Source organism: Theobroma umbraticum, unplaced genomic scaffold (assembly GCF_002168275.2).
Source record: "Theobroma umbraticum cultivar Fairchild unplaced genomic scaffold, ASM216827v3 scaffold_30.0, whole genome shotgun sequence".
NCBI classification, from domain to species: domain Eukaryota; kingdom Viridiplantae; phylum Streptophyta; class Magnoliopsida; order Malvales; family Malvaceae; genus Theobroma; species Theobroma umbraticum.
This window is the reverse complement of record NW_018397254.1, coordinates 7,579,756-7,602,990: the sequence shown is the minus strand read 5'-3', so window position 1 is coordinate 7,602,990 and position 23,235 is coordinate 7,579,756. Positions and strand designations below refer to the sequence as shown.

The window sequence follows — 23,235 nt, the reverse complement described above, 5'->3', positions numbered from 1 at the left end:
AAATATAGATTTTATATTTTTAATACAATTTTATTAATAATGGATTGAGCTTTGTGGGATTATATGAACCAAACTGAACCCTGGTCACCAAGGCCCTAGTCCTCCCGCACCCTGCCCAATACCTCAATCTTTCCAGATCCAAGTCCAACCTTTCACTCATTTCATTTACCGCCAAATTTCGTGATTTTCAAAAAGCCCTCCTTCTCTCTCCCCTCTTTCTTACACCGTAAATATGGCGAGAGAAACACAGTCCACGTCATCAATGGAGGAAGAAGAGGAGGAAGAAATTTTCTCCGATTCCGACCCAAGCGATTCAAGCGATGAATACACCGTTGATCGTCAAGAAGACGAAGAAGAAGAAGCGAACGATCATGACGACTACGGTGACAGTGGACAATCCACCGCTCACCATCCACCGTCCGATCAAGATCTCAAATCTAAAAACGTCGATGCTTTGCTAAGGTACTCTTCATTTCCAAAATCAAATACTTAAACTCTAAAAGAAAAACGAAGAACTCGAATGACAAGATAATTTTTTTTCTTTTAAATTAATCTAGGGTTTCGCTTTTGGTTTCCTGAAAGTTTGAAATGAAAATAATGTCTGATCTAGGGTTGATTTGTTTATGCAATAATTCTTTTATTATTCTTTTGATATCGTTTGTTGTGTGTAACTCCCAGAATATCGATATAGTCAAATAATTTAAGGGAAACTTTCTTCAGTTTTGTGAAATTGAATTCTAAGGTAATGATTTTCTAGGGGCAACCTAATTGTGAGGAGACAACCGCTGCTTCCACGAGTTCTTTCAGTGACAGAAGGAGCTGCAGTTTGTAGGAAACCATTCAAGCTTCCATGTTCTAACGGCTACAGTAATGGGAATGAACAGCTTGCACGTCGTCTTTGGGCCCGGAAGCGGTTTGTTCCTTGGGCCTCTTCAAGGCCAGCGTTAGTTGCAATAACCAATCGGCTGGATGTAAATAGAACAGATGGGACCGATGTCGTGGAAGAAATTGTGACTCTGCCACCTGGTGTTGGTCCTCTGGTATTGTGGCAACCTGAAGAATCTGAAGATGGGCCCGACAACTTAGTGCCAATAGCAGTTGATCCCTTGCTTGTTCGTTTTCTTCGACCCCATCAAAGGTATTGTTCATCAGTGAGAATCCTGCAGTTCGATTTTGGTATATGCAGGATGTGCTTATGTACCTAATTTATATGTGTTTATATTTGCAAGTTTGTTTGTGCATGCATGTGTCATGTAGATGGAATTCAGAAATGAACACGTTCAGTTCTAAACTATAGTTGTTAATAGCCAATTGGGACATATTGCTACCTGTCTCTATATGGATTTGATTTGTGTATCGTTGTGGTTATTAACAGGCAAGATGTTAGATTTAGAATGAGCATGTTAACAGTTATAGACTCTGGTGTTTAGATTATGGATTTATCTGCTTCTTACTTTTTGTAATTGGTGAGATGAAATTTTTACTTTGTATGCAGAGAAGGGGTTCAGTTCATGTTTGAATGTGTTTCCGGGTTATATAGTGCTGCTAATATATATGGATGCATTCTTGCTGATGATATGGGGTAAATATCTTATCCTTTCAGGGTAAATTCCTGCACACTGAGTTTATGACCTCAGTTATTTTGCTCTTTATGTTAGTTACATAACTTTCATATTTGCAGTTTGGGAAAGACATTGCAGTCAATCACTTTACTATATACTCTTCTACGTCAAGGTTTTGATGGGAAGCCAATGGTTAAGAAGGCCATTATTGTTACCCCAACCAGTCTTGTCAGTAACTGGGAGGCAGAAATCAAGAAGTGGGTTGGAGAAAGAGTTCAGCTTATAGCTCTCTGTGAAAGCAGCAGAGATGATGTTGTGTGTGGAATTGACAGCTTCACAAGTCCCTGCAGCTCTTTACAGGTAATCTTTGTACTCAATGATTGATATGGTAATATTTTTGGAAATAATTATTTTTTTTATGGAAATAATAATTAATCTAATCAATCCTTTCCAGGTATTGATTGTTTCATATGAGACATTTAGGATGCATTCATCAAAATTTTGCCAAAGTGAGTCTTGTGATCTTCTCATTTGTGATGAGGCTCACAGGCTGAAAAATGACCAGACAATAACAAACCGGGTATGTTTCTGAAGAAATGCCTTTCTCTTCTATTCGTGCTTGGTAGATGTCATCTTGTCTGTCAGTCTGTTTGTTTGTTTTCTTCTTTTGGGTAATTGAATTTTTCCAATATCCAAAAAAGGCAGAACGAGTCTGCTACTAAAGGTACATTAAAGGGAATAACCCCCACTAAAGCAGCTAGCTAGCTAATTCTTTTTGACCATCTAAACATATAAAAAGTCATTTTATTTGTTACTTTTCTAACAATGTCCATGAATATGTCTCTGGGCTAGGCATTGGCTGCTCTCTCATGTAAGCGCCGGATTCTGTTATCTGGAACTCCCATGCAGGTATAGACATTTGCATATGATTTTTAATATGCTTTATGGACTTAAGTTTGTCTTCCTAACATATAAATTTCCCCTCCTTTTGTATTCAAACAGAATGACCTTGAAGAGTTCTTTGCAATGGTCAACTTCACTAATCCAGGGATTTTGGGTGATGTTGCATACTTTCGTCGCTACTATGAGGTATGCTGGTTGCTTGAGATTGTGGTTTAGAGGTTAAATATGAAATGCAAAGAGCACATGGAAATTTATGTCTCTGGGCGAGTTCAAGATGTTTAGTATTTTAACTCCAAAATCACCTTTCAAGTTATGTGTTTGAATTGAAAACTCATACTGTATATCCTAAAGTATGAAGGGTATAGTATCATGGTGGAAACCATTATAGTGTCTTGTTAAATTAATCTATACATATTTAAATTAGGCTTTTCAAAAAAAAAAAAGAATTAGAGATAATAAATCTGTTAGGAATGTATACTAAGTTGTATTATTGGTGACCACATAATTTTTCCTTTTCTTTCTTTTTTTTCTCACTCTATTGACATGTGCTGGTTTGTTATATATACTGTCATGCATACAAATAATGAAGGCACCAATTATTTGTGGAAGAGAACCAACTGCTAGTGAAGAAGAGAAGATGCTAGCTTCAGAACGTTCTTCAGAATTAAGTGCAAAAGTGAATCAGGTGATTTAAGTTCATTATTATTATCTTGAAAAATAGTGCAATTGAAGAGAGTTTCTTGAGGATTGTATCGGCATTTTCACTGGTATTTGAGAATTATTTAGTAGACTAGTAGTTTCTCTCATCCTGAAATAAGTCACTTTCTGTACTGATAATGACTGCAATTCTTTTCAAATAACTGCTTCCTGTGTTTTTCACAATTGACTAAAAGTGTACATTATTGCAGTTCATATTGAGGAGGACTAATGTGTTGCTATCAAATCATCTGCCTCCAAAAGTATGGCCCTTACGTTGACTTTCTTTTCACTTTTTTACATGCCACCATCCTCTTACATTTTTTTTAATCTTTTACTTAAGCCTTATTATTTAAATATAAATATTTAATGGCTTATCTGAATTTTCCCTGTTGGACATTTTTGTTTTTCTTTCAGATAGTTGAAGTAGTTTGCTGCAAGTTGACTCCTCTACAGTCCGAGTTATACAACCATTTTATACACTCCAAAAATGTAGGTTTATTTGTTATTGATTTACTGTGAACCACCTGAATATGCACCATGTATAGACTGAAAATAATTGTTATATTGTCCCTCTTGAACACAGGTTAAACGAGCCATCACTGAAGAAGCAAAGCAATCGAAGATATTGGCTTATATTACAGCTCTTAAGAAGCTATGCAATCATCCAAAGGTACTATAGTTTCCGGGAAAAACAGATTTCTGGAGTTGTTTCTTAGTGAAAATTGAGTTTCGTACTTATTGTGAGGACATGATGTCCTTTTCTTTGGTGGTTGTTGTTATTTTTACATTTAGCATTCCATATTCGACATGATGTCCTTCTCTGTGTTCAACATTTTACATTGACCTGGATGTATAGGCATTTGTTTTATTTGACTTCTCTTGTTTACCTTTCTATTTGATTTCTCTTCTATTTCTAAGTTTCAGAAAATCACTTTGTCCTCGTGGATGATATTTCTTTATGTAGCTCATTTATGATACTATAAGAAGTGGAAGTCCAGGAACTACAGGTTTTGAGGACTGTATGCGCTTTTTCCCACCAGAAATGTTCTCAGGAAGGTAGGCTTCTTGCTTTATCTGTTATTTTTATGCTTCATGTCAACAATCTAAGATCTCATATGATTTTTTTTCTCCTTTGATTGTTAGATCTGGATCATGGACTGGTGGTGATGGGGCTTGGGTTGAACTGTCTGGGAAAATGCATGTATTAGCCCGATTGCTGGCTCATCTGCATCAGAGAACTGATGACCGCATTGTTCTTGTCTCAAACTATACACAGGTCAATTTAAATGGCTAAAAAATGTGGTTCAATTGTATGGAACAATTTTTTTTATTTGAATCATATAGAACATCATAAATGAGCAAAACATTCATGTTTGTCAAACTTGCTCATGGGGAAACACCACTTTATCATGGACCACTTCTGTTCCTATTGCAACATGCATCAATGTTTATGTTGAGCATTAAATAGATTTTTCTGGGGATAAATCATCATCTAGTTAATTTTTTGGTGAAAATTAAGTTATTGTGCATCAGACGCTGGACCTATTTTCTCAATTGTGTCGTGAAAGAAGATATCCGTACTTGAGGCTTGATGGAACCACATCAATTAGCAAAAGGCAGAAACTAGTTAATCGTTTTAATGACCCCACCAAGGTATGAAATTTCTCACATGAATACATTTGTGGATAAGGCTTCTCTAGTTCATAGTTTTGCTCGAGGGCTACACTCATAATCCAGATTGATTCAACATTTTGCAGGATGAGTTTGTGTTTCTATTAAGTAGCAAGGCTGGTGGTTGTGGTCTCAATTTGATAGGTGGTAACCGGCTTGTCTTGTTTGATCCTGATTGGAACCCTGCTAATGATAAGCAAGTAATATCTTTTCTAAGCTCTGATTATTTCTGAAGTCACTAAAGTAGGAACTTGTCATTTGCCCCAATATCTGACTATTTGCTAACATAAATTAGGCTGCTGCAAGGGTCTGGAGAGATGGGCAAAAAAAGAGAGTTTACATCTACAGATTCCTAAGCACTGGAACAATTGAAGAAAAGGTTTTGATGTCACTTTAACTGAATATAAATCAGTTTTTGCATAATAAAACTTCCAATGTATATATAGTTGGAATGAGAGGGCATATTTATATTTCTGTAGGTGTACCAGCGTCAAATGTCGAAGGAAGGGCTTCAAAAAGTTATCCAGCAGGAGCAAGTGGACAGCCTTATGGCACAGGTTCCTATTTGTTGGTTTTTCATGCTTTTTGTTGAAACTTGATCTTAGTTCATCTTGTACCAACTGTTTTGGATTGCAGGGAAACTTTTTCTCAACAGAAGATTTACGTGACCTTTTCACAGTTTATGATAATGTGAGGTATTGTGTTTCCCTAATTTGTAATATACTATTAAATGCATTACATAAAATTGTTTATTTATTTATCAGGATTAGGGTAACATCTTCGGTAGTGAACCTGAAGGCTTGCGAGGTTACATGAACTGTGGGTATTTTGTTATCAAATAATATGAATTAAGAGCATAAGCATCTTGTGAGCCTCTTAACTTTCAGCAACAAGACATAACATTAGCTCAGACAATAGCCTCTTTTTTACTAAAGGCTACAAATTACCACAGGAATAAAGAAATCAAAATGAAAATTATTGCATTGTCTTTGGTAGCAAGTCAAGCATGGCCATGGCTTATATAGTAACATGGACATGTAAATTAGTTTTGCTGGTTTTGTCAAGCATGCCACTTCTTATTTCACTTGTACGTAGCTATGCTGCTCCAGTTCACTCTATCTTTGAACAATTGATTGCAATGTTTTTTAGCTGAAGCAATCCCCAGTTCATCTTCGTGCTTGTGTAACATGACCCTGTATCTCATAAACTATGCAGGTCTGAAATTCATGAAAAGATGAATTGCAACCGTTGTGAAAATTATGATACTGGCCCTGAGAATATAGGAGAGCAGGAAGAATATGAATCAAAAAATGGAAGTTCTGGATCTGATCAAGAAGTTTTTGACGTAGGTGGATTTGCAGGATTAGCCGGATGTTTGGATAAGTTAAAGAGCTCAGAAAAACAGGTTTGGCTGTTACTGAGTTAGTGAATATACTGGTGCCTTATTTCCTTCTAATATGTTTGATTCTGTTTATCTTCTTTGGTATGGTTTTCAGGTGGGGACTCCCTTAGAAGAGGATTTAGTTAGCTGGGGGCATCATTTTCGCTCAGAATCAGTTCCTGATGCTATTCTTCAAGCTTCAGCTGGTGATGAGGTATGCCAATTTTTATGAAGTGTCATTTTTTCTGTTGACTGATGAGGTTTATTTTGCAAAACACAGTTTTGGATCTAAGGGTTGTTATTTCTCTCCAATCATCTCTCTTTGGCTGCAAATCGTAGAACAACTGCACAGATTGCTGGAAACCTAAATGAAGCATGTCTTAATTTAAAGTCTAACCTGACGGTGAACAGTTTACAGTACAGAAATGCTTATACTACATACATACGTATACATACATATGCATATGCATGAAAAATACTTTTAGAAGTATTTTATATTGTTTGAAAAGATATGCTCTATATTAAATGTTTTCTTGTGAAAGATGAGAAGGAATTTTCCAGTTTCTTTTTTCTTTCTAAATCTTTTGACTGTTTGGCACTTTGATATGATACTTAGCACTTTTTCCACATTACCATTTCAGAGGAAACAGAGAACTGGAATATCAACAAAACCTCATTTTGCATCTAAACTAAGAAGTTTTATGTTGTCATACAACCCTAAACGATGCTACAAGTCTATGCAAATTAATGGTCTTGAGCATATGAAGAATGAGCTTCCTCTTGTGAAATTTATGCATTTAGTATAAAATTTGTAATGCAAGTGCTAACTTCATATTGCAGGTCACATTCGTCTTCACAAATCAAGTAGATGGGAAGCTTGTTCCTATTGAATCAAAGGTAAACCCAAGGATGCGGGAAAAGGAAGGAAATAAGAGCCAAAATATAGGAAAGGCAAACATGATCGAAACAGAAGGAACTAAGATCCAGAAGACCGCCAAGCAAAACCTGGATTCTAAGTCAAACTTTTTGTCCAAACATCACAAATTATTAAATTCTGTTTCTTCAACTAGAAATTCTTTGAGGGTAACACCTGTTACTTCCTCCACCCCTTTCCAAGGGCAAATTGTGAAATCGATGAGAAGTTCCCTAAGAGGTGAACTTCATGATTCAATAAAGGGTGGACTTTCTCTTGGAAATCAATTACCCCTGAAAAGATCATCCCCTGCTTCTGTAGAACATGATGATGATTTTCAATGAAGCTTTTGGCAGCATATATAGAGCATTATAAATTATTGCCCCCCCTCCCTTCCCTCTGGAAATGGAAGTAAAGTGCAGTCGTAAACAGATGGGCAATGGTGATTTTCATTCACTGAAAAAGGCAGGATTTTGAGCTTTTTGTGCCCTGTCTAAGCTCAAACTTATTCTAAACAACATTAAGACAAAAACATGGGAAATCAAATCAAAGCATGCTCCTTACTTCTCATTATACCTCTTCTGGCTTTTTTAACCAAAGGCCAAGATTAGTGCATGTTTTATTATGGTACAATACAAAGTAAAACTTACCATAATGTAGTTTAGATTCAAAGCACCTGAATAAGAAAGTAGAGGTTCTCTCCGAGATGCAACATTGGAAACAGAGCCTTGTATTGAACACGAAATATAAGATAGATTCTTCCCAGATTAAGAGTACAAAAAGACAAGTTTGCTAGCGAAGTGGGAGACCAAAAGCAGACACACTGCCAATTAGACCAGCGTTTTCTCCACTAATCCATGAAGTTGGCACTTTGGCACATTGTCTCTAGCTAATCCATAGTTTCTCTCACTCTTTAAGCATCAAATTGGGAACCGAACACTTGTCAAATTCCCATTTGGGGGAATCAATGGGGAAAAATTCCATTTCGATGAGAATGAATGAAGCATGTGAAAGGTCAATAGGGGGCCAAAACGAAAATGTCATTCATCTTCACAAATTATTGATGGTCAAACAGAGGACTAAATTAAACTTTTCTGGTTTTGTTGTGTAGGTAAGAGTTGAGAAACTTTATATCTACTTAATCTTTGCGCTCAAAGATCACACCAGCTAAGGTCCACATGGGTGTCTTTGAAAGACTTCTCAACACTGTAAGATGGATGGACATGGAGAACATATGAACTTAAAATATAGGACCCCTAACATGGGAAACCAGCCATGGTAAACTGGCCATAGAAACAACATGGACAAAGTCCACCAACATGCCAGTAAAAATCATTAGTTAACTAAGAAAAAACTTTTGTTTTCATGGATAAATCTGAGATGACTTAGATTGATCCTAACCCAATCATGAAGATGCTAGAATTTAGAATTCAACCGACTTTAGATTGAGAGTAACTCCTTTTATACTGACAAAATCAGGCAGTTTAGAAACTGTGCACATATCATCAGTTTGATAGAGTTTTAACAATCATTGGGTCCAACTTGGTTTTGTCTGGTCGTTTTTCCTTTTGTGAAAAAGACTCATGAGTTGGCCAAACCCAAATTGGTGGGATAGTGAAAAACAATTAGGCCTTTGGGGTCTATATAGGCTTTGCCAGCTTACATTTGCACAGCCGTTAAAAAACAAATGCAAAGTTATTTTTAGGAGGAAAATGATTTACCCATATTAGTTAATCACTAGGTGACAAATCTAAGTAACATGAGATGTCTAGAAAGCCCAATATAAATGCAAACATCTGCATGTGGATTCTAACAACTGCGAGAGAAGGAACAACTTTTTAAGTTTTTAATTCGGAGGTTGTGCTGTGAACATCTAAAGCATGCCTAAAGATGTTCAACAATGAACAGAAACAGCAGCAGCAGCAGCAAGGTCTCTTCAGTCCCACTATGGACCCAAGAATCTCCTTCTCCAATGATTTTGCAGACCCTCATCAAGGTCTCAAATATGAGAGCAACTATAGGGAAGCTCCAGTCTCTTCGGACTTCGAATTCTCTGTCAAAAACTATGCCATGATACCTGCAGATGAGATCTTCTTCAAGGGCATGTTGCTGCCCTTGAAAGATAACGTCGGGACTGAACAAGGGAGAAAGCTGACTTTGCGAGATACACTGCTTGTAGATGATGAGTTGGAGGACTCACTCCCAAGGTTGCACAAGGGTTCGGGCTGGTGGAAAGAGAGGTTGGGGCTCAAAAGGACTAACGTAGTATCTAAAAATGGGAACAGGAATGACCCAATTCTTGAGAAAGTAGTTGAAGACAAAATTAGTCCTACGTTTGTCTACCATGAAGATCTTATCAGCACACAACCCTAGGTGAGACTATACTTCCTTATCTCCTTTTTTTCTGTTGTTCTTCTAAATGAAGTAGCAGTAGGAGAGAATTACAATACAATAGTGTACATCTCCCCTTTTGCTTCAATTTGGCCTTTGCTACAGTTGGGAAAGTCTCGAAGATGTGTTTTTCTATTTTCTTTTTCTTGGCTTAATTATTACAGGAAAGTGGACAAGCAGGGATGATGTGATTGGCAAATTTAAGGGGATGGGAAAATTTCCTTTGCTAACTGTATAGGGTAACAACGTAAGAGAGGAAGATTTGGCCTTTGACGAGAAAAATCCTTGCAAATTTAGTCTTCAGAAGAGACTTCTCCTTCTCTTTTACTTCTTTTGTTTCTCTTGGCTTCATTTGTTTTTTTTTTTTTTTTTGTTTTTGTGTTTTTTCAGTTTAGTGTGAAGAAACACCCTGTCCCCTACTGAGTTTCCCAGGAAGAAGTAGACAAGTGTTTTGTCCTCTTTTCCTTCTGGTTCTGTATAAATGTCAGCGGTTAACGATCTTTACATGAGAAGATCCATGTCTTACTATTCCTTTGTTTCTACATTTCTCATTTTTCAGTTCATGTCTACTGGGGGATGAAGTTGGACCTTTCTGCCTCTCTACCCTCTCGTTTCTCTTTTCTTGTCTCAAATAAGACAAAGAAGGCCTGTTTCCCGTAATAAAATTCAGTGAAAGGTGGCTCCACCCATAATTTATGGGAAAACAAAAACAGACGAAGAAGAAGGGTTTGACAGAGGAAATGGATTTTCCTATTTCCCCATTTCTTTTTCAATAACAAATATGACAAAGAATTTATGTACAGCAAGCTGAAGCAATATGCACAGTGCCTGAGGCTTGAAAAGAATTAACACTGTACAACTCACAATTTTCAGTGGGAAAACCTATGATTACGAGACTTCATCTGTGTTGCTAAAAGCTAATAACTCTGGCTCTTAAATTACCAGTGTACATATTTACATTTTGTACAAAATTTACCGCCTCATCCTGTCTCTGACGGGAAAGAATCAGTGTGATGGCTTCATTAACTGGAAACCTGCAGCCAGAAAATACAGTGGATTCAAAATTCAGGCAGCACATGTTATGGAAACTGTCTAGTAAATCCAGCTAACAACGTATTGTTCGATATCAGGTCTGGACAGAACTTGATTTGTGACTGCTATATGCCTCAATGGACATTTACCTTAGAAGCAGTGTACCATAAATGCTTACAATAGCATGTTCACAACAAAATACAATTACAATAAAATGTTTACTGAAGCTGTTTCAACACCAAAGAAAATGCATACTTCTTGTTCTATGGTAAAATAAACTTTAAAAGGTTCAACTTACATGAAAAGTGGAACTCTAGCCAGGCAAAATAGAGCTAAATGACAATCCCCTTTGTCATTGAGGTAAGAACACTCTTCAGTCAATCACAATACTCCTGTGTACCAACAAGAAGATAAAAACAAGAAACTGCGAAATTTCTGCTGATGCACAATGGATAAGCTGAAAATAAATTTCCACTGTCGATGCAAGTACCGGTAAAATACCAGAATTTTTATACTACTGGGTACACGATCAGTTTTGATCCTGTGGCAGAGTGGGACCAAAATATTTCTCCATCGACTCTTTCTTGCGTTCAGGATCAAGGCTGCAAGCAAGGACAGCATCATTAGTTGTTCATTCTAGATCTAGAAAGTTACTTAGAACTCATTTGTCAGAAAAACTTAAAAGAAGACAACAAATAAATGATAAAAGAAGGCAGAATTGGGTTTCAATCATGGCGAACCAAAGCAAATATACTGATACGTTGCTGCTCAATTAATCAACACTTCCATATACAAGAAAATGATTATTAAGGTTAGTCCCCATATGTAGCATAGATTCTTGCAAGTTATAATTATAGTCCTGATTTTATTACAGGTCATGTTACACACTGTAATTTTAATAACACTCTTTGTAATAAGCCATCTCCTTACTTTCTTATATAAATGGTATTTTAATTATCTCCAAAAAAACCTTTAACAACAATTTATCTCCTAAATGCACAATCACAATTGATAAAATTTAATTGTGTTAAAATATAATATCAAAATTTTCAATGAACCACAAAGAATTAAAATTAATATAATAATTACCTATTTTAATATACAGAAAAATAAAACTATGGCATCTCGTGGGCTCATTTCTAGTTTAAATTCTATGTTTTTCAGTCATCAAATCCATAACAAAGCAGCATAAAAGACAGTTTAGATCAGTAAGGAGTTCAAAACTTCAAATTAAGATAATAAATCATAAAAAATATTTTGAAAGCTTGATATCTTGAAAATCTTAGTCTAATAAATCGGTAAATTAATTAAGAAAGTCAAAGGGGATGGGTGGGAGGGAGCCACAGCTCCTTTGACCTAACCCTAGATCATTGATAAAATACCTGTTTCTAAGTCCAAGGAGAGCACAGTGTAGTGCACTTGCACAAGCAGAAGCTGGAGCTATAGCAGCTGCAGGAACTGCCCGAACAGCAGTTGCCAATGCAGAACCAGCACTGGCTCCGCGTTGGTATTTTTTCAGAGGTGTCTGAACCAAAGCAGAGGCGGATTTCTCTAAGCCATCACTGATGCTCTCATAAGCCTGCCAAATTTAAACCATCAAAACCTTGTTTGAAATATAATTTGCATAAAGCATATATTTACATGTTTTTGTCACCCATACTGAATACTAGAAAAGACATGTTTAATTCTTCTAGAAAACATATGTACCAACATTAACAAGGAGGAAACCAGTTTATCTGAAAACAAGTATAACGGAATCCTTACCTGTTGAATTCCTTGTTGGGCATCTTTAGGTTGATTATGTCTCACATTTGTCTTCGTCTTGCCTTGTGAAGGCCATGATACAGGAGGAGGGATGCTTGTGAACATATATTCAGCTTGAAGCAGAAAGTCACGAGTCCCTGCTGCCAAATGCACACCGAGTCCAACAGCTTCAATTGATATACTTCGGAGGAATGCAATTGTACCTGAAAAGCAAATCTTAGATTGCACACAAGGCGAATCCAAATTCTAAACGAAAAATCTTGCTTGACACAACCTACCTCTTTGCATTCCCTTCAGTACCCTCTGATCTTTCCTGTAGTTCTCAAGTGGCAAGGAAACCAGCTTTGCAGCACCAGCACCAACAGCAACCAAGGATCGGATGGTAGGAAGGCCATGCAATACTTTATGAATCTATGTTATGAAAAAGAAAGGGCATATTATGAATAAAATATTTGCAAAACGACCAACAATATTGATACTCTCAATAAACACTCAGAAGGGTGGTAAAACCTGATTTTGAGAAATATCCTCCAGCCACTCCCCTATAATTGTTTCACATACGCTGCCCCAACCATATACACCAACAGCATGAACTTGTTTAAGTTCTAACTCAACTCCCTGCATAAAAACTTTATTTCAGTATGATAGTGACATGTCAAACACATAACATCTCTTTGCAATCACACATTTGAAGGCTAATGTACATTTATGAGGGCAGAGATACAGAGAGAGGACTAATTTTTAGTTAATAAGAGGTGCTGCAGGTATAAGTTCAAAAGCAAACAGAAAAAGCTTAATCTTTGCAAACAATTTTTCAACTTGAGGGAAGTGGAGCATTGTTAATAATGCTAGGAAGAAAGCACACTATACAACAGTCTGTTAAGTCACAACAAAAAAAGAAGAAATTTAAAAGAATTTTTGTTGATATTAATGTGTATTGTTGATAGGATGATAAAAGAGTAGTAAAAGCTCACTTAAGCAGGGAGGTCCAGCATGTGTTTGGAACAGTACCAAACTAGAATAGGACATTTTATAGATCCTTTCTCCTTAATGAAAATGCCATTGAAATCATGCATAGCCAGCATATATAGAGTGTAAAATCGAAATATTGTCCTACTTCACTAATGGTTTAATTAAGGTGTAAACAATTCAAAAATTAAAAAGCCAAAATAAAACATAACAAAACCAATAAACAGTCGCAGCATCAAATGTAACACTGGAAAATACATAACGGCATCCCCAAAAAAGTGGCAAAAGAAAGAAACAGTTCACCTTCCAAGGAACAATGTTTACAAGTTCCACATATTTTCCACCTTTCAGTGCAGCCAGATCAACATGGTGGGGAGTATAGTCAACTCGAACAAGAAAAGGCCATATATCAAACTTCTGAAAAAAAATTTGTTTAATCAGTATTCAGTAAATAAGTAGATAAAATAAAAAAAAATCCAAACAATACCCTACCCTCCTCCCCACACCACCACCCCCCAAAAAAAAAAAAAAGAAAAAAAGGCAGAAAAGGTGACAGTACCCATAGATTAACCAGCAAAATTATCTCACAGATTAGCCCAAAGCCCAAGTTGGATCATTCAATCACTCATCAAAAACCACACAAGGTATCAGAATAACACAAATAATGCCAAAGTGATAAAAGATAGAATAAAGAAAAAGAATATTGTCTTGCCAACCTCTCCTACCATAACTAGAATCATATCATAATTAATGTTGATACATTCTAATCACATGTTCATTTGCTACATCAACCACTAAGGTGGCAACACACACAAAAGGACTAATAATGAAAATCCAATTTAAAAGTGAAGCAAGAATTCGACAGTTTAATAAAAATATGAATTCATCCACACTTGCCTGAAAATAAGGGAGCAAAGCTTCATTTGCAATGCCATGACCAGCAAGATTATTGGTCTTCCTTACCAACAAATCAGGATCTTGAGGACAACCTGTAGGCTGGTCAATTGATGAGCTTCTTTCACCAAAAAAGCTTATGAGAAAATCAAGTTGGCTTTGATGAAGATGTAATAGCATAGGAAGGAAAGCAATACGTAACCTGAAAGAAAACAAAAAGCAAAGCAATCAAATTGGTTCATCAGAAGCGAATGGATAGATTCAGAAACAGAAATAAAACAAGCAGAATAATGGTGACAACAAACTGTGGTTCTAACATTTGCTTCTGCTATGAATTGCATCTAACACAATAATAAATTATGGTCAAACCTGTGGTGGCAGCCTATACCATTTTGATAACACAAATTCTTGTCTTTTAGAAATTATTACAAAAATAATTAGCAAAGCAAGGCTCCATTAGAAGAATACAGCACATAGAATTAAAACACGACTTCATACATATGTCGACTAATAAAGTGATTTTCAATTCTTTTTCTTCCATTGTTGTAATACTATGATGAGTAATTGAGGGTCTAATAAGTGATAACAAAGAAGGCTGTCACTAAGGTTCCTATCAGATCAGCATCTGAAACTCTAAGCAGACGGTGATGGACCCAAGAGGGGCAGACCAGCCCAAAACCTGAAACTATGAAAACTAAAGTGGCCAATTCGACTAAAAACGAGTCCTCACCAATTGAACAGTGATCAACTAAATGATAATTAATTTAGGACATGCATATGGCAATGTGTTTCATGGAAAGGCTGACACATAAGTTTCCTCAATGCAACATCAGAGAAAAGATTCAGTGCTCATTCAAAATTATAAGAAAAGCAGTAAATATACCGGTATTCCTCAAGAGGTGTACAAGGATCTGGTCTGACAGCTTCTAGGTCCAGTTTGAATGCCTTTGAAGAGGATTCTCTAGGATGACCTTTCGAATCATAGTATCCTAGCACCTACAAGTTAAACAAGGATAAGAAAAGTTCAAAATTTTGTTTATATAAGGCAGGTAGAGTCAATTATTCAAAGTATAATGATAATTTACATACCAGTTTCCATGGGGCATTTGTGCTCTCGTCATAAAGATGAAAATCATGGACTGAAAGAGAAAGCTTGGACACAGATATTCCACCCGCTGGAAAAACGTCATATTGAAATCCTATCCCAGATACTGCAAGCTCTAGACATACAGTTGTATCCCTTCCATGTATACTTTTGGACTGCTTATTATCTTTTCTAGTTTCACGCCAGTCAGAGCCAGTATACATTCTCCATCTAACACTAATGTTCTTAAGGAGTACACGTCCTATGACATTGACCTTATCATCAGGAAAACTACAGTCACCATATGAAAGCTTGCCTTCCACAATTTGTTTCAAACCAGCTTGCTCACTTGGTTCTGAAATGTGGTTTTCTACAATTCTTAAAGAAGTATCGTTATACCATCCATAATTCTCCCTTCCAAGATCACCCTCCCCCACATGCATGGATTTGTATTTAAGGACCTCATTTGATGATTTTATTCCTGTAGATAACTCTGTAAGGGGGCGTAAGTCAGATAAGCAGTAATTTTCTATGAATTCTGGGGTACAACCTTTTGGCAAAAAGGAAGTTTGACTACTTTCAAGACCTACCCCATTCACAAGTAGATCGTGAGAAAACATCTCAGCATTTTCAAAACTTAAGCTACAAGTCTCTTCAGCAACACTTTCCTCAAGGGGAAGGTGAAATTGAGACTCAGAAGAATTAAACTGGAAGGTCTTATTTCCATCCAAGCAAAATGCATCTTCACATATCTCATCCATCAAGCCAACCACCCCACATTTACTCTCTATATCTACATCAGATGTATGAATTTGAGAAGTTGATGGGCCAAAGTCACAACTTAAGACCCTACTTTTCTCATCATTCCTCTGTTGTGCCTGCTGAAAATTATTCCACCGTGTTTGTAAGTGGACAATTGATTCCTCTAGATCAGGGGCAAATAACTGTTGGAGTTGAGCAGCCAAGCGAATCAAACCAGATGTGGTATCGTGGCAGGTTTCCACATAAATTTGAGATTTAGAACATCCTACCTCCCAGAGAAGGCTATTGTTACAGTTAGTTTTCACAACAGCTTCAATAAGTGCCTCCCGAGCAACTTTAACATAACCACCCTGATTAAGTTGATCAACACTGTAAGTACCCCCAAGTTTGTCACACTCTGAGACTGCACGAAGAAGAAGACCCAGATCTTGTACCCTAATATTATATTCATTATACATGGAATCTGCCAGGACTGAATTCGAAAGGCAGAAGGACGATGCAGCTAAAAGGCAAGCCACATAGGGTTCGGACAAGTCTTCTCTGGCATTTAAAGAAGCAGACTCTGAAGCAAGAACTCCATTATGAAAAGCCAAATTCTTTAAGTGCGGCTCATAACTCAAGGCAACATCAACCAATTTAAGAACAAAAGAAACTCTGTGAAAGGGTGTGTCTAAGTCTCTTTTCTGTAAACTGTTATCAACAGATTGTTCAGAGTCCATCGAGGGCAAACTGAAAAAAGAGGATATCACGTCCATCCAATCCAAACGACCACCTACCGCAACAATTGTGCTGCATCTCACAGTTATAGATGTAAAATCTTGGCACCTCTCTGGCTCCCAGAAGTGTACAATATCTGAACCAGCCAACCTAGATGATAAAGCATTTGAACCTCCTCCATCACCACGTTTCATTGTTGAGTTGCTACATGAGATTAAAAGAAACTCCTGATCTTGAACCCCAGAAACTGAACCCCATAATGTACCTTCACTGTGGGTTAACCATAGGAAACTGGAACCCGTAATACCCCCAATATTCGAGACAGACAGCAAATCAGCTTTCTGAATTTTCAGTTTCAGACAACCCCATGATCCTGGAAGCTCACTCTGCATTAGACCTTTTGCATTTTCAACAGCATCTGGTCTGATCAAAATTTCTATAGAATCACATTCCAGTAGAACTGAAGTTTGAGAAATGGAATGCTCTTCTTTGCTACAGGTTGCATCATGGGAAAAACATGATAATCCAGCAATCATCTGGTTTAAAAGGTTATATACGCCACTATATTGAGAACTGTCTAGATCAACTATAACAGGAAACAGATGAATGTGAATAAAAAATGCAGAGCTGAAAATTATCTCCTGTCGTGTTTGAGAACTTATATCATCCAGATCTTTCAGTGTAGTAGTAACAGTAGCAAACTCATAACCTTTCCCCATGCATTTATTTCCGCTCCTGTTTTCTTCTAGAGTTGCCAAGAACTTGGCTCTCTCAGCTATCCAAGGGCCAGTCACATCACCTTTCTGCCAATACAGACTAATGACAGAAAAACACCCAGTCCTATTGCTGACAGACAAAACCTTTTGAGCAGAAAATTTATGATTCTGCATACCACCATGGTCAATTCCAATACCATTTTTAGGAGTAGATGTAACCAAATAAAAGCCAAGATTACCAATATTCAAGTGCAAAGAACATGTGGTAGATGAAGAAAACTGTTTTTGCAAACTTCCATCAAAATGTGGACTATCATCTTGCATTCCATCCTTCAATGTTGATGGTGAAGAAATATCAAGAACAATAAATTGATTCCATGAAGAGTATCCTCCATCATCTTTACCACTTTTAAAAGGGAAACACAGAATTACTCTTGCATTGAGGATTGATATGTTACCTCGCAAAGTTTCTGCTGAAGACAAGGTTGTAATGCTAGGGCCAGAACCACTTTTCACATGCCGATAAGATGATTCACACTTCTCATTGCAATGACCAGATGAGAGCTTCTCACTATTACTACCCATTTCACCAGATTTTCCAACTTCCTTCAAGAGATCTGATAAAGTCTTTATCAAGCTGAAGCTAAACCAAAAGATAAGAGGTGGAAGTTTCAAGGAGAACGATGTTGGCCCTGAAAAACTACCATCCGATGAACTAGAACTCACAGTACATTGGTAATGAGTGACACCAGAAGTTGTAAACAACATAATTTTGACCAGATCACCCTTGTCTATGAATGGAAAATCAACAGAAACTAACCCACCAAATTCATCAGATGATCGATCTCCAGCAGATGAAAACAGAGGGAGAGCACGCTGAACTTCAGCTTGCAGATTTCTGATTGAACAAGTTCGACTGTCAATGTTATTGCCACAATGCCCCCCATCCTTCTTACAGCACAAATAATCAGCAGCTTCAACATGCTTCACTACTCCTTCAAACCTCATTTCTTGAGGACATACCTGTTTACCTTATGCATGTTTCAAGTTAGTGTAGATATGTTGTGAAGAACAAACATAAAAAATATGTTTCAATAATAGATGGGGAAGGGAAAAGGGGATTCTCCAAGTATAATATTACCTGCACAACAAGAGAGATATCTTTGCATTCCATGCCCAAATAATGAATATTGGAACTGATATTGATTTGATCACCATTTAGATCAGACAAATGATCCCAAACTTCATCATGAAAGGACAACACAATAGAAACTCCAGCAAAGGCTGCCTTAAGGTTAGTTAGAACATGCTGCTGTTCTGTTTAGGAACAAGGGAAAATAAATGTTAAACAAAATCACATCTGCCAAAGACTGAAAATAATTGTTCATGAGGATGTGTAAGATAACAACAATGATAAAAATTTCATCAGGTGTCAACTACATGGATCAGATTGTGGCCTTAAGCTCCAATTATGACCACATATGTGCAACAGCAATAAAATCAACCATGCTCAAAGTGCACTTATATCTCCTAGATCTTAATCAACAGCCTTGCTTACAAACATCAACAGGCATTGTTGGTTACAAACGGATGCACACAATGCTGTCTTTTCTTTTTTTTTTTTGGCTTTTTCTTTTTCTACAACAAAATTATTACTTAAAGACTTAAATCCCTTCAACTCATTCTAAAAGAACCAAATTTCCATCAGGAGCCACAAAAGTTGAAAACATAGCACATACCAGAAGGAACATGCAAAGATCCAGATGCAAGGCTAGATGCAGCAGTTATCGCACTGAAAACAGAACATGTCCAGTTCCACATTCCACTGCTTCCCAAAGCTGATCGTGAACTTCTCATTCCATCCAAACACTCAAAAAATTGGTCCACGCTATACAGATGCCAGAAAGCCAACATATAAGAAGAAATACATTGGCAAATATTTATGATAGAAGATCTTGAAAGGTAAGTTTAGGCATTAAATTCTCCTTCAGTAATAAATGATGCAGAAGCATTAAAGGAAGTTACTTTTTTCATTCTTGTTTATAAATTTCTAGAAATGCTTTTGTCAAGAACCTAGGCTTAGATACTAATTAGAAATTTGTAAGACTCCAAAGGAAAAAAAAAAGGAATGAATAAACAGAGATAACAAGTAGAACAATGATTGTAAATACTACATGCATTTTAGGACTGCATTTTTTTCATGGCATTTTATATAATTTTACCGCTTGTTGGTATGATATAGAGGAAAAATAGAATCCTAGAATTTCTGATGCAAGTTCCTAATCCCTTTCACAAGAACTGTACAGAAAATTCAGTTGTCCATTAAGTGATACCAACCTTGCCCCAAAATCAACTTCTTCTCCAATACAGTCTCTCTGGCTTTTGCCAACAGAAATTGGTACCCAATTAGGTATAAGATGTGAACCAGGCAGCACAACTTCAGCTACAGGTTCTTGCACATGCAAGGAAGTACAATCTGAAGAAAAACTACCCTGATTTTCTGTCACTTTATCGATTATAGTCACAGCAGAAACAGGTACAGATGATTGGAATTGAGAATTGGAATTCAAGTATATAGAGTCTGCTGTCTCATAGTGCATAATATTCCCCCCAACTTTGTCAAAATTTTTGTAAGTTTCCCATGAAAGTAAGAACCATTTAATTGTACTAGGTTGAAATCTTAATTCTATAGGGTCAATAGAAACATCCACATCCACTTTGCGAATGTCCAAGGAACCATTCTTCCAAGGAATGCTTAGCATCAAATTCCCTGAAAATCCACCTCTTTTCCCTGACATGATTGGAGTAGTAGTATTTGAAGGCAAGCAATCTGAAAACAATCCAGAAAAAGTCATTCCTGACATGCGTGGAGAGCAAGATTGATTGTCAACATCCTCCATATGAAGGATCTCGAGTACAGCTCCTTGGAATTTAACAAAGTTCATAAGTTGACTAATTCCAAGAAAACTTTGTGCTCTAGCTTCATAAGCTAAACCAGCATCCTCTGAAACACAAGTCCCGCATTCTGTTTCTGATATCCGGAGCACCAAAGCCCCATGGCAGCCCACTTTTTCATCCTTCTCTAGTGATGGATCAAATGCAACAATTAGCTTTTTAATCTTTACATTAAAACTGGTAAGAAACCATTTTACCATCTTTGCAATAGTCTTTACACCTTCATGGACATCATCAGACTTCCCAGCACTTCCTGCCATGTCATTCGAAAATTTCCCCAAGTCGTTCTGCATATAGTGGTTACCATCATCACTAGAACTACAATTTTCATCTGCAGTTGAAAAATGATTCTTCGAACAAGGAGCAAGCAATAGCTCAAGTTCATCAACCTCAACTTGACATCCTTTACCTTTCCAAGGCATTTTAACTAACAAAGAGCCTATAGACCCCTCTTTTATAACCAAAGATGCTGCTGGACCAAACTGAAAAATCACACACAAAAGGAGCAATATAACCATGAGAGAACAGATTGAATAATCTAAATGTAAAAGAAAAAAAAGAGAGTATTGCCCTTAGTTGCCCTCTACGTTCTGCTAATATCCTTACCAGAACCCTGGTTACGAAAAGGCATACCGGAAACCTAGAGTCTCGTGTGGCAATAAATACCACTTGAACCCTGCTCTAACAATATTGCTACTCTTATCTAAAAGAAGTACATGGAGTACTTGGTTCCACTGATCTTCATTTTGGATTTTTTCCGTTCCACAGATAGATGTGATGCCTGTATCCTATACTCATATAAACACTAGCTTGAATTCTAACGAAGTACATGCTCTTAGGAAAGTTCAAAGCAAACAAACATTGAATTTACTTAATTAACATAAGACAATTGTATATATTCTTCTTCTTCTTCTTTTTTACCGTCAAATAAAAAGTTCACAGAATTTGAAGACTTAATCATAATTAAGCAGACTTCTTATTCAGCTTCATGAAAACGTAAATTTAAAATTGAACCCCAAAAAAAAAAAAAGCCACAACAAAAAGCGGCGTACCTTCTGGTTAAGATAATCGACGTTAAGGGCGAGATCAGAGAGCTGGATGGTGCCTTCAGTAAGCTGAACATCAAGCTGGTCCAAATCAATATCCCCCAAAATAAATTGCCCAAGCTTCTTCTTCAACAAGAATTTAAACACCCTCTTCACCGCCCACCGAGAAAACACCGCCTCAGCCGATTTCGCTATATTATTCCACGCGCCAAACATCTTGTCCCTTCTCAAATTCGCCGCCGTTCCAATCCAAACTCGCAGCGAATTGGAGAAGGCGAGAAAGGTCCTTTTTTTCTTTTGCTCCGGTTTTGGAGTTCACGGTGACACTAGGGTTTTGAAAGGGTAAGTTCTGTGCTCGTGATGGAAGATTGCGACTTCCATCAAGAGCGCGAAACGATGAGGGAGAGAGAGCGAATGAGGATTTTGTGATGAGAGAGAGAGAAAAAAATAAAGGATTTATTTCGAAGGGGGAGTGGATTGATTTTGATGAAATTGAATGACCTTTTGTTCAAAGTTTTCGGATGTTTGGAATCAGAGACGAACTTGTCCCTTATGTACGCTACAAATATTTACCTGTTATTTTTTGGTCTACTATAAGTGACCACCTTCTTGGGTTTCATTAACGGTTACGTCTTTAATTTTGGAACCACCATTGAGTTTATCAAACCATTTCTTTTCTTTCTAAAACTCCTCTTAAAAAATTGGATTTAATAGTATAAGCCAGTACGTCTTTACTGTTGAGATTTCGTCTCTAATAACATGTCACATAAAAATTAATATTTATACAAATAATATATATATATATATATATATATTCTCTTAACGCTATATTTGGAAATGGTGCAGATCATTTCAATGGTGAGATTTAGCCAAAAATAGTAATTTTTTAACGATATTGGTAAAGACGTCGTTTTACTTGTCGTTTTATTTTGACAGCTTGCATCATTTCAAATTTATTGGACTATACCGATCTACTTAGTTACCAAGTCATTGGAACCAAAAGTCTTATCTCTCCTTTATCTTAATTGACATAGGATCGAAGCTTTGGCAGCCAATTATTCAGCGACGATAAAAGAAAACGTCCTTTCAAGTTAAATACAGGCATCTTTTCCCCCTTTCTAACTTTGCTTTTAAAGCAAGGATTCCTTGAACCGTGAAAACGGCGATTCCTTGAAACAAAAGACTGACGCTGTGTCACGACATGCGACTAATTAAGAAACACAAACCTCAATATTATATTATTATCCCAGGTTCTGAATTCCAGCACGTGATTGCAAAAAATGTCTTGACACTCCAAAATATTTCCTTACATGAATTTTAATTTTTTTTTCTTCTTTCTCAATTTTGTGAAAGTTAGTTTAAATTTGAAGAGTTTTAATCATGACATTATACTTTTAAAAATTTATTTTTTATTTTATTTAATTAAAATTTTATATTTTATTTTGTATAATATATATTATAATTAAAAAATAATTAATAATTATTAATCAAAATATTATTTATCATTTTATATATATATATTATACTAATGTTAAGAAGAAAAAAATTTACGTAATTAATTATAATTTATTTTAAAGTTTTTTATATATTATGTCTTTCAATTATTTGCATGTATTTTTTATAGAATGACAAATATATTTTTTTATAATTAGAATAAATGAATTCGATTACTATTCTTTAAACAAAAAATCATATATCAATTAATAAATTAAATATTCAAGTGTAGAATGATAAATATTTTTAATATTTCATTGTTTTGTTTTAAACTTATTAATT

The 23,235-nt window shown here is 36.3% G+C and overlaps 3 protein-coding genes across 7 annotated transcripts; 2 read left to right on the top strand and 1 right to left on the bottom strand.

Moving 5' to 3' along the window:
• Positions 1-131: 131 nt before the first annotated feature.
• On the top strand, positions 132-7,503 carry RAD54 (DNA repair/recombination protein). The gene is made up of 21 exons (XM_021421950.2): positions 132-462; positions 758-1,138; positions 1,496-1,582; positions 1,682-1,922; positions 2,017-2,142; positions 2,415-2,471; positions 2,565-2,651; positions 3,055-3,150; positions 3,374-3,424; positions 3,579-3,653; positions 3,748-3,834; positions 4,129-4,220; positions 4,308-4,440; positions 4,698-4,817; positions 4,922-5,035; positions 5,131-5,214; positions 5,315-5,392; positions 5,472-5,530; positions 6,051-6,240; positions 6,332-6,430; positions 7,057-7,503. The coding sequence occupies exons 1-21, from the start codon at positions 233-235 to the stop codon at positions 7,471-7,473; spliced, it is 2,904 nt and encodes a 967-aa protein (XP_021277625.1). The 5' UTR covers positions 132-232; the 3' UTR covers positions 7,474-7,503.
• Positions 7,504-8,933: 1,430 nt separating this feature from the next.
• On the top strand, positions 8,934-10,414 carry LOC110427544 (uncharacterized). 3 transcript variants are annotated; one of them, XM_021443104.1, is made up of 2 exons: positions 8,934-9,502; positions 10,080-10,414. In XM_021443104.1, exon 1 carries the CDS (start codon positions 9,020-9,022, stop codon positions 9,500-9,502), a length of 483 nt encoding a protein of 160 aa, XP_021298779.1. In that variant the 5' UTR covers positions 8,934-9,019; the 3' UTR covers positions 10,080-10,414. The 3 variants fall into 3 exon arrangements, with proteins under 3 accessions (XP_021298779.1, XP_021298785.1, XP_021298775.1); XM_021443110.2 differs by lacking the exon at positions 10,080-10,414 and adding an exon at positions 9,911-10,050; XM_021443100.2 differs by lacking the exon at positions 10,080-10,414 and adding an exon at positions 9,685-10,050.
• Positions 10,233-22,019, bottom strand: LOC110427524 (autophagy 2). 3 transcript variants are annotated; one of them, XM_021443088.2, is made up of 15 exons: positions 21,466-22,019; positions 19,796-20,895; positions 19,198-19,346; positions 18,600-18,775; positions 15,269-18,481; positions 15,063-15,175; positions 14,183-14,381; positions 13,589-13,702; positions 12,827-12,934; positions 12,595-12,727; positions 12,317-12,519; positions 11,935-12,131; positions 11,054-11,154; positions 10,851-10,944; positions 10,233-10,554 (listed from the first exon to the last, which is right to left on the bottom strand). In XM_021443088.2, exons 1-13 carry the CDS (start codon positions 21,673-21,675, stop codon positions 11,082-11,084), a joined length of 5,988 nt encoding a protein of 1,995 aa, XP_021298763.1. In that variant the 5' UTR covers positions 21,676-22,019; the 3' UTR covers positions 10,233-10,554; positions 10,851-10,944; positions 11,054-11,081. The 3 variants fall into 3 exon arrangements, with proteins under 3 accessions (XP_021298763.1, XP_021298769.1, XP_021298756.1); XM_021443094.2 differs by having other exon boundaries at positions 10,851-11,154; positions 19,796-20,700; positions 20,823-20,895; positions 21,466-21,518; XM_021443081.2 differs by having other exon boundaries at positions 10,851-11,154.
• Between the last annotated feature and the right edge of the window lie 1,216 nt (positions 22,020-23,235).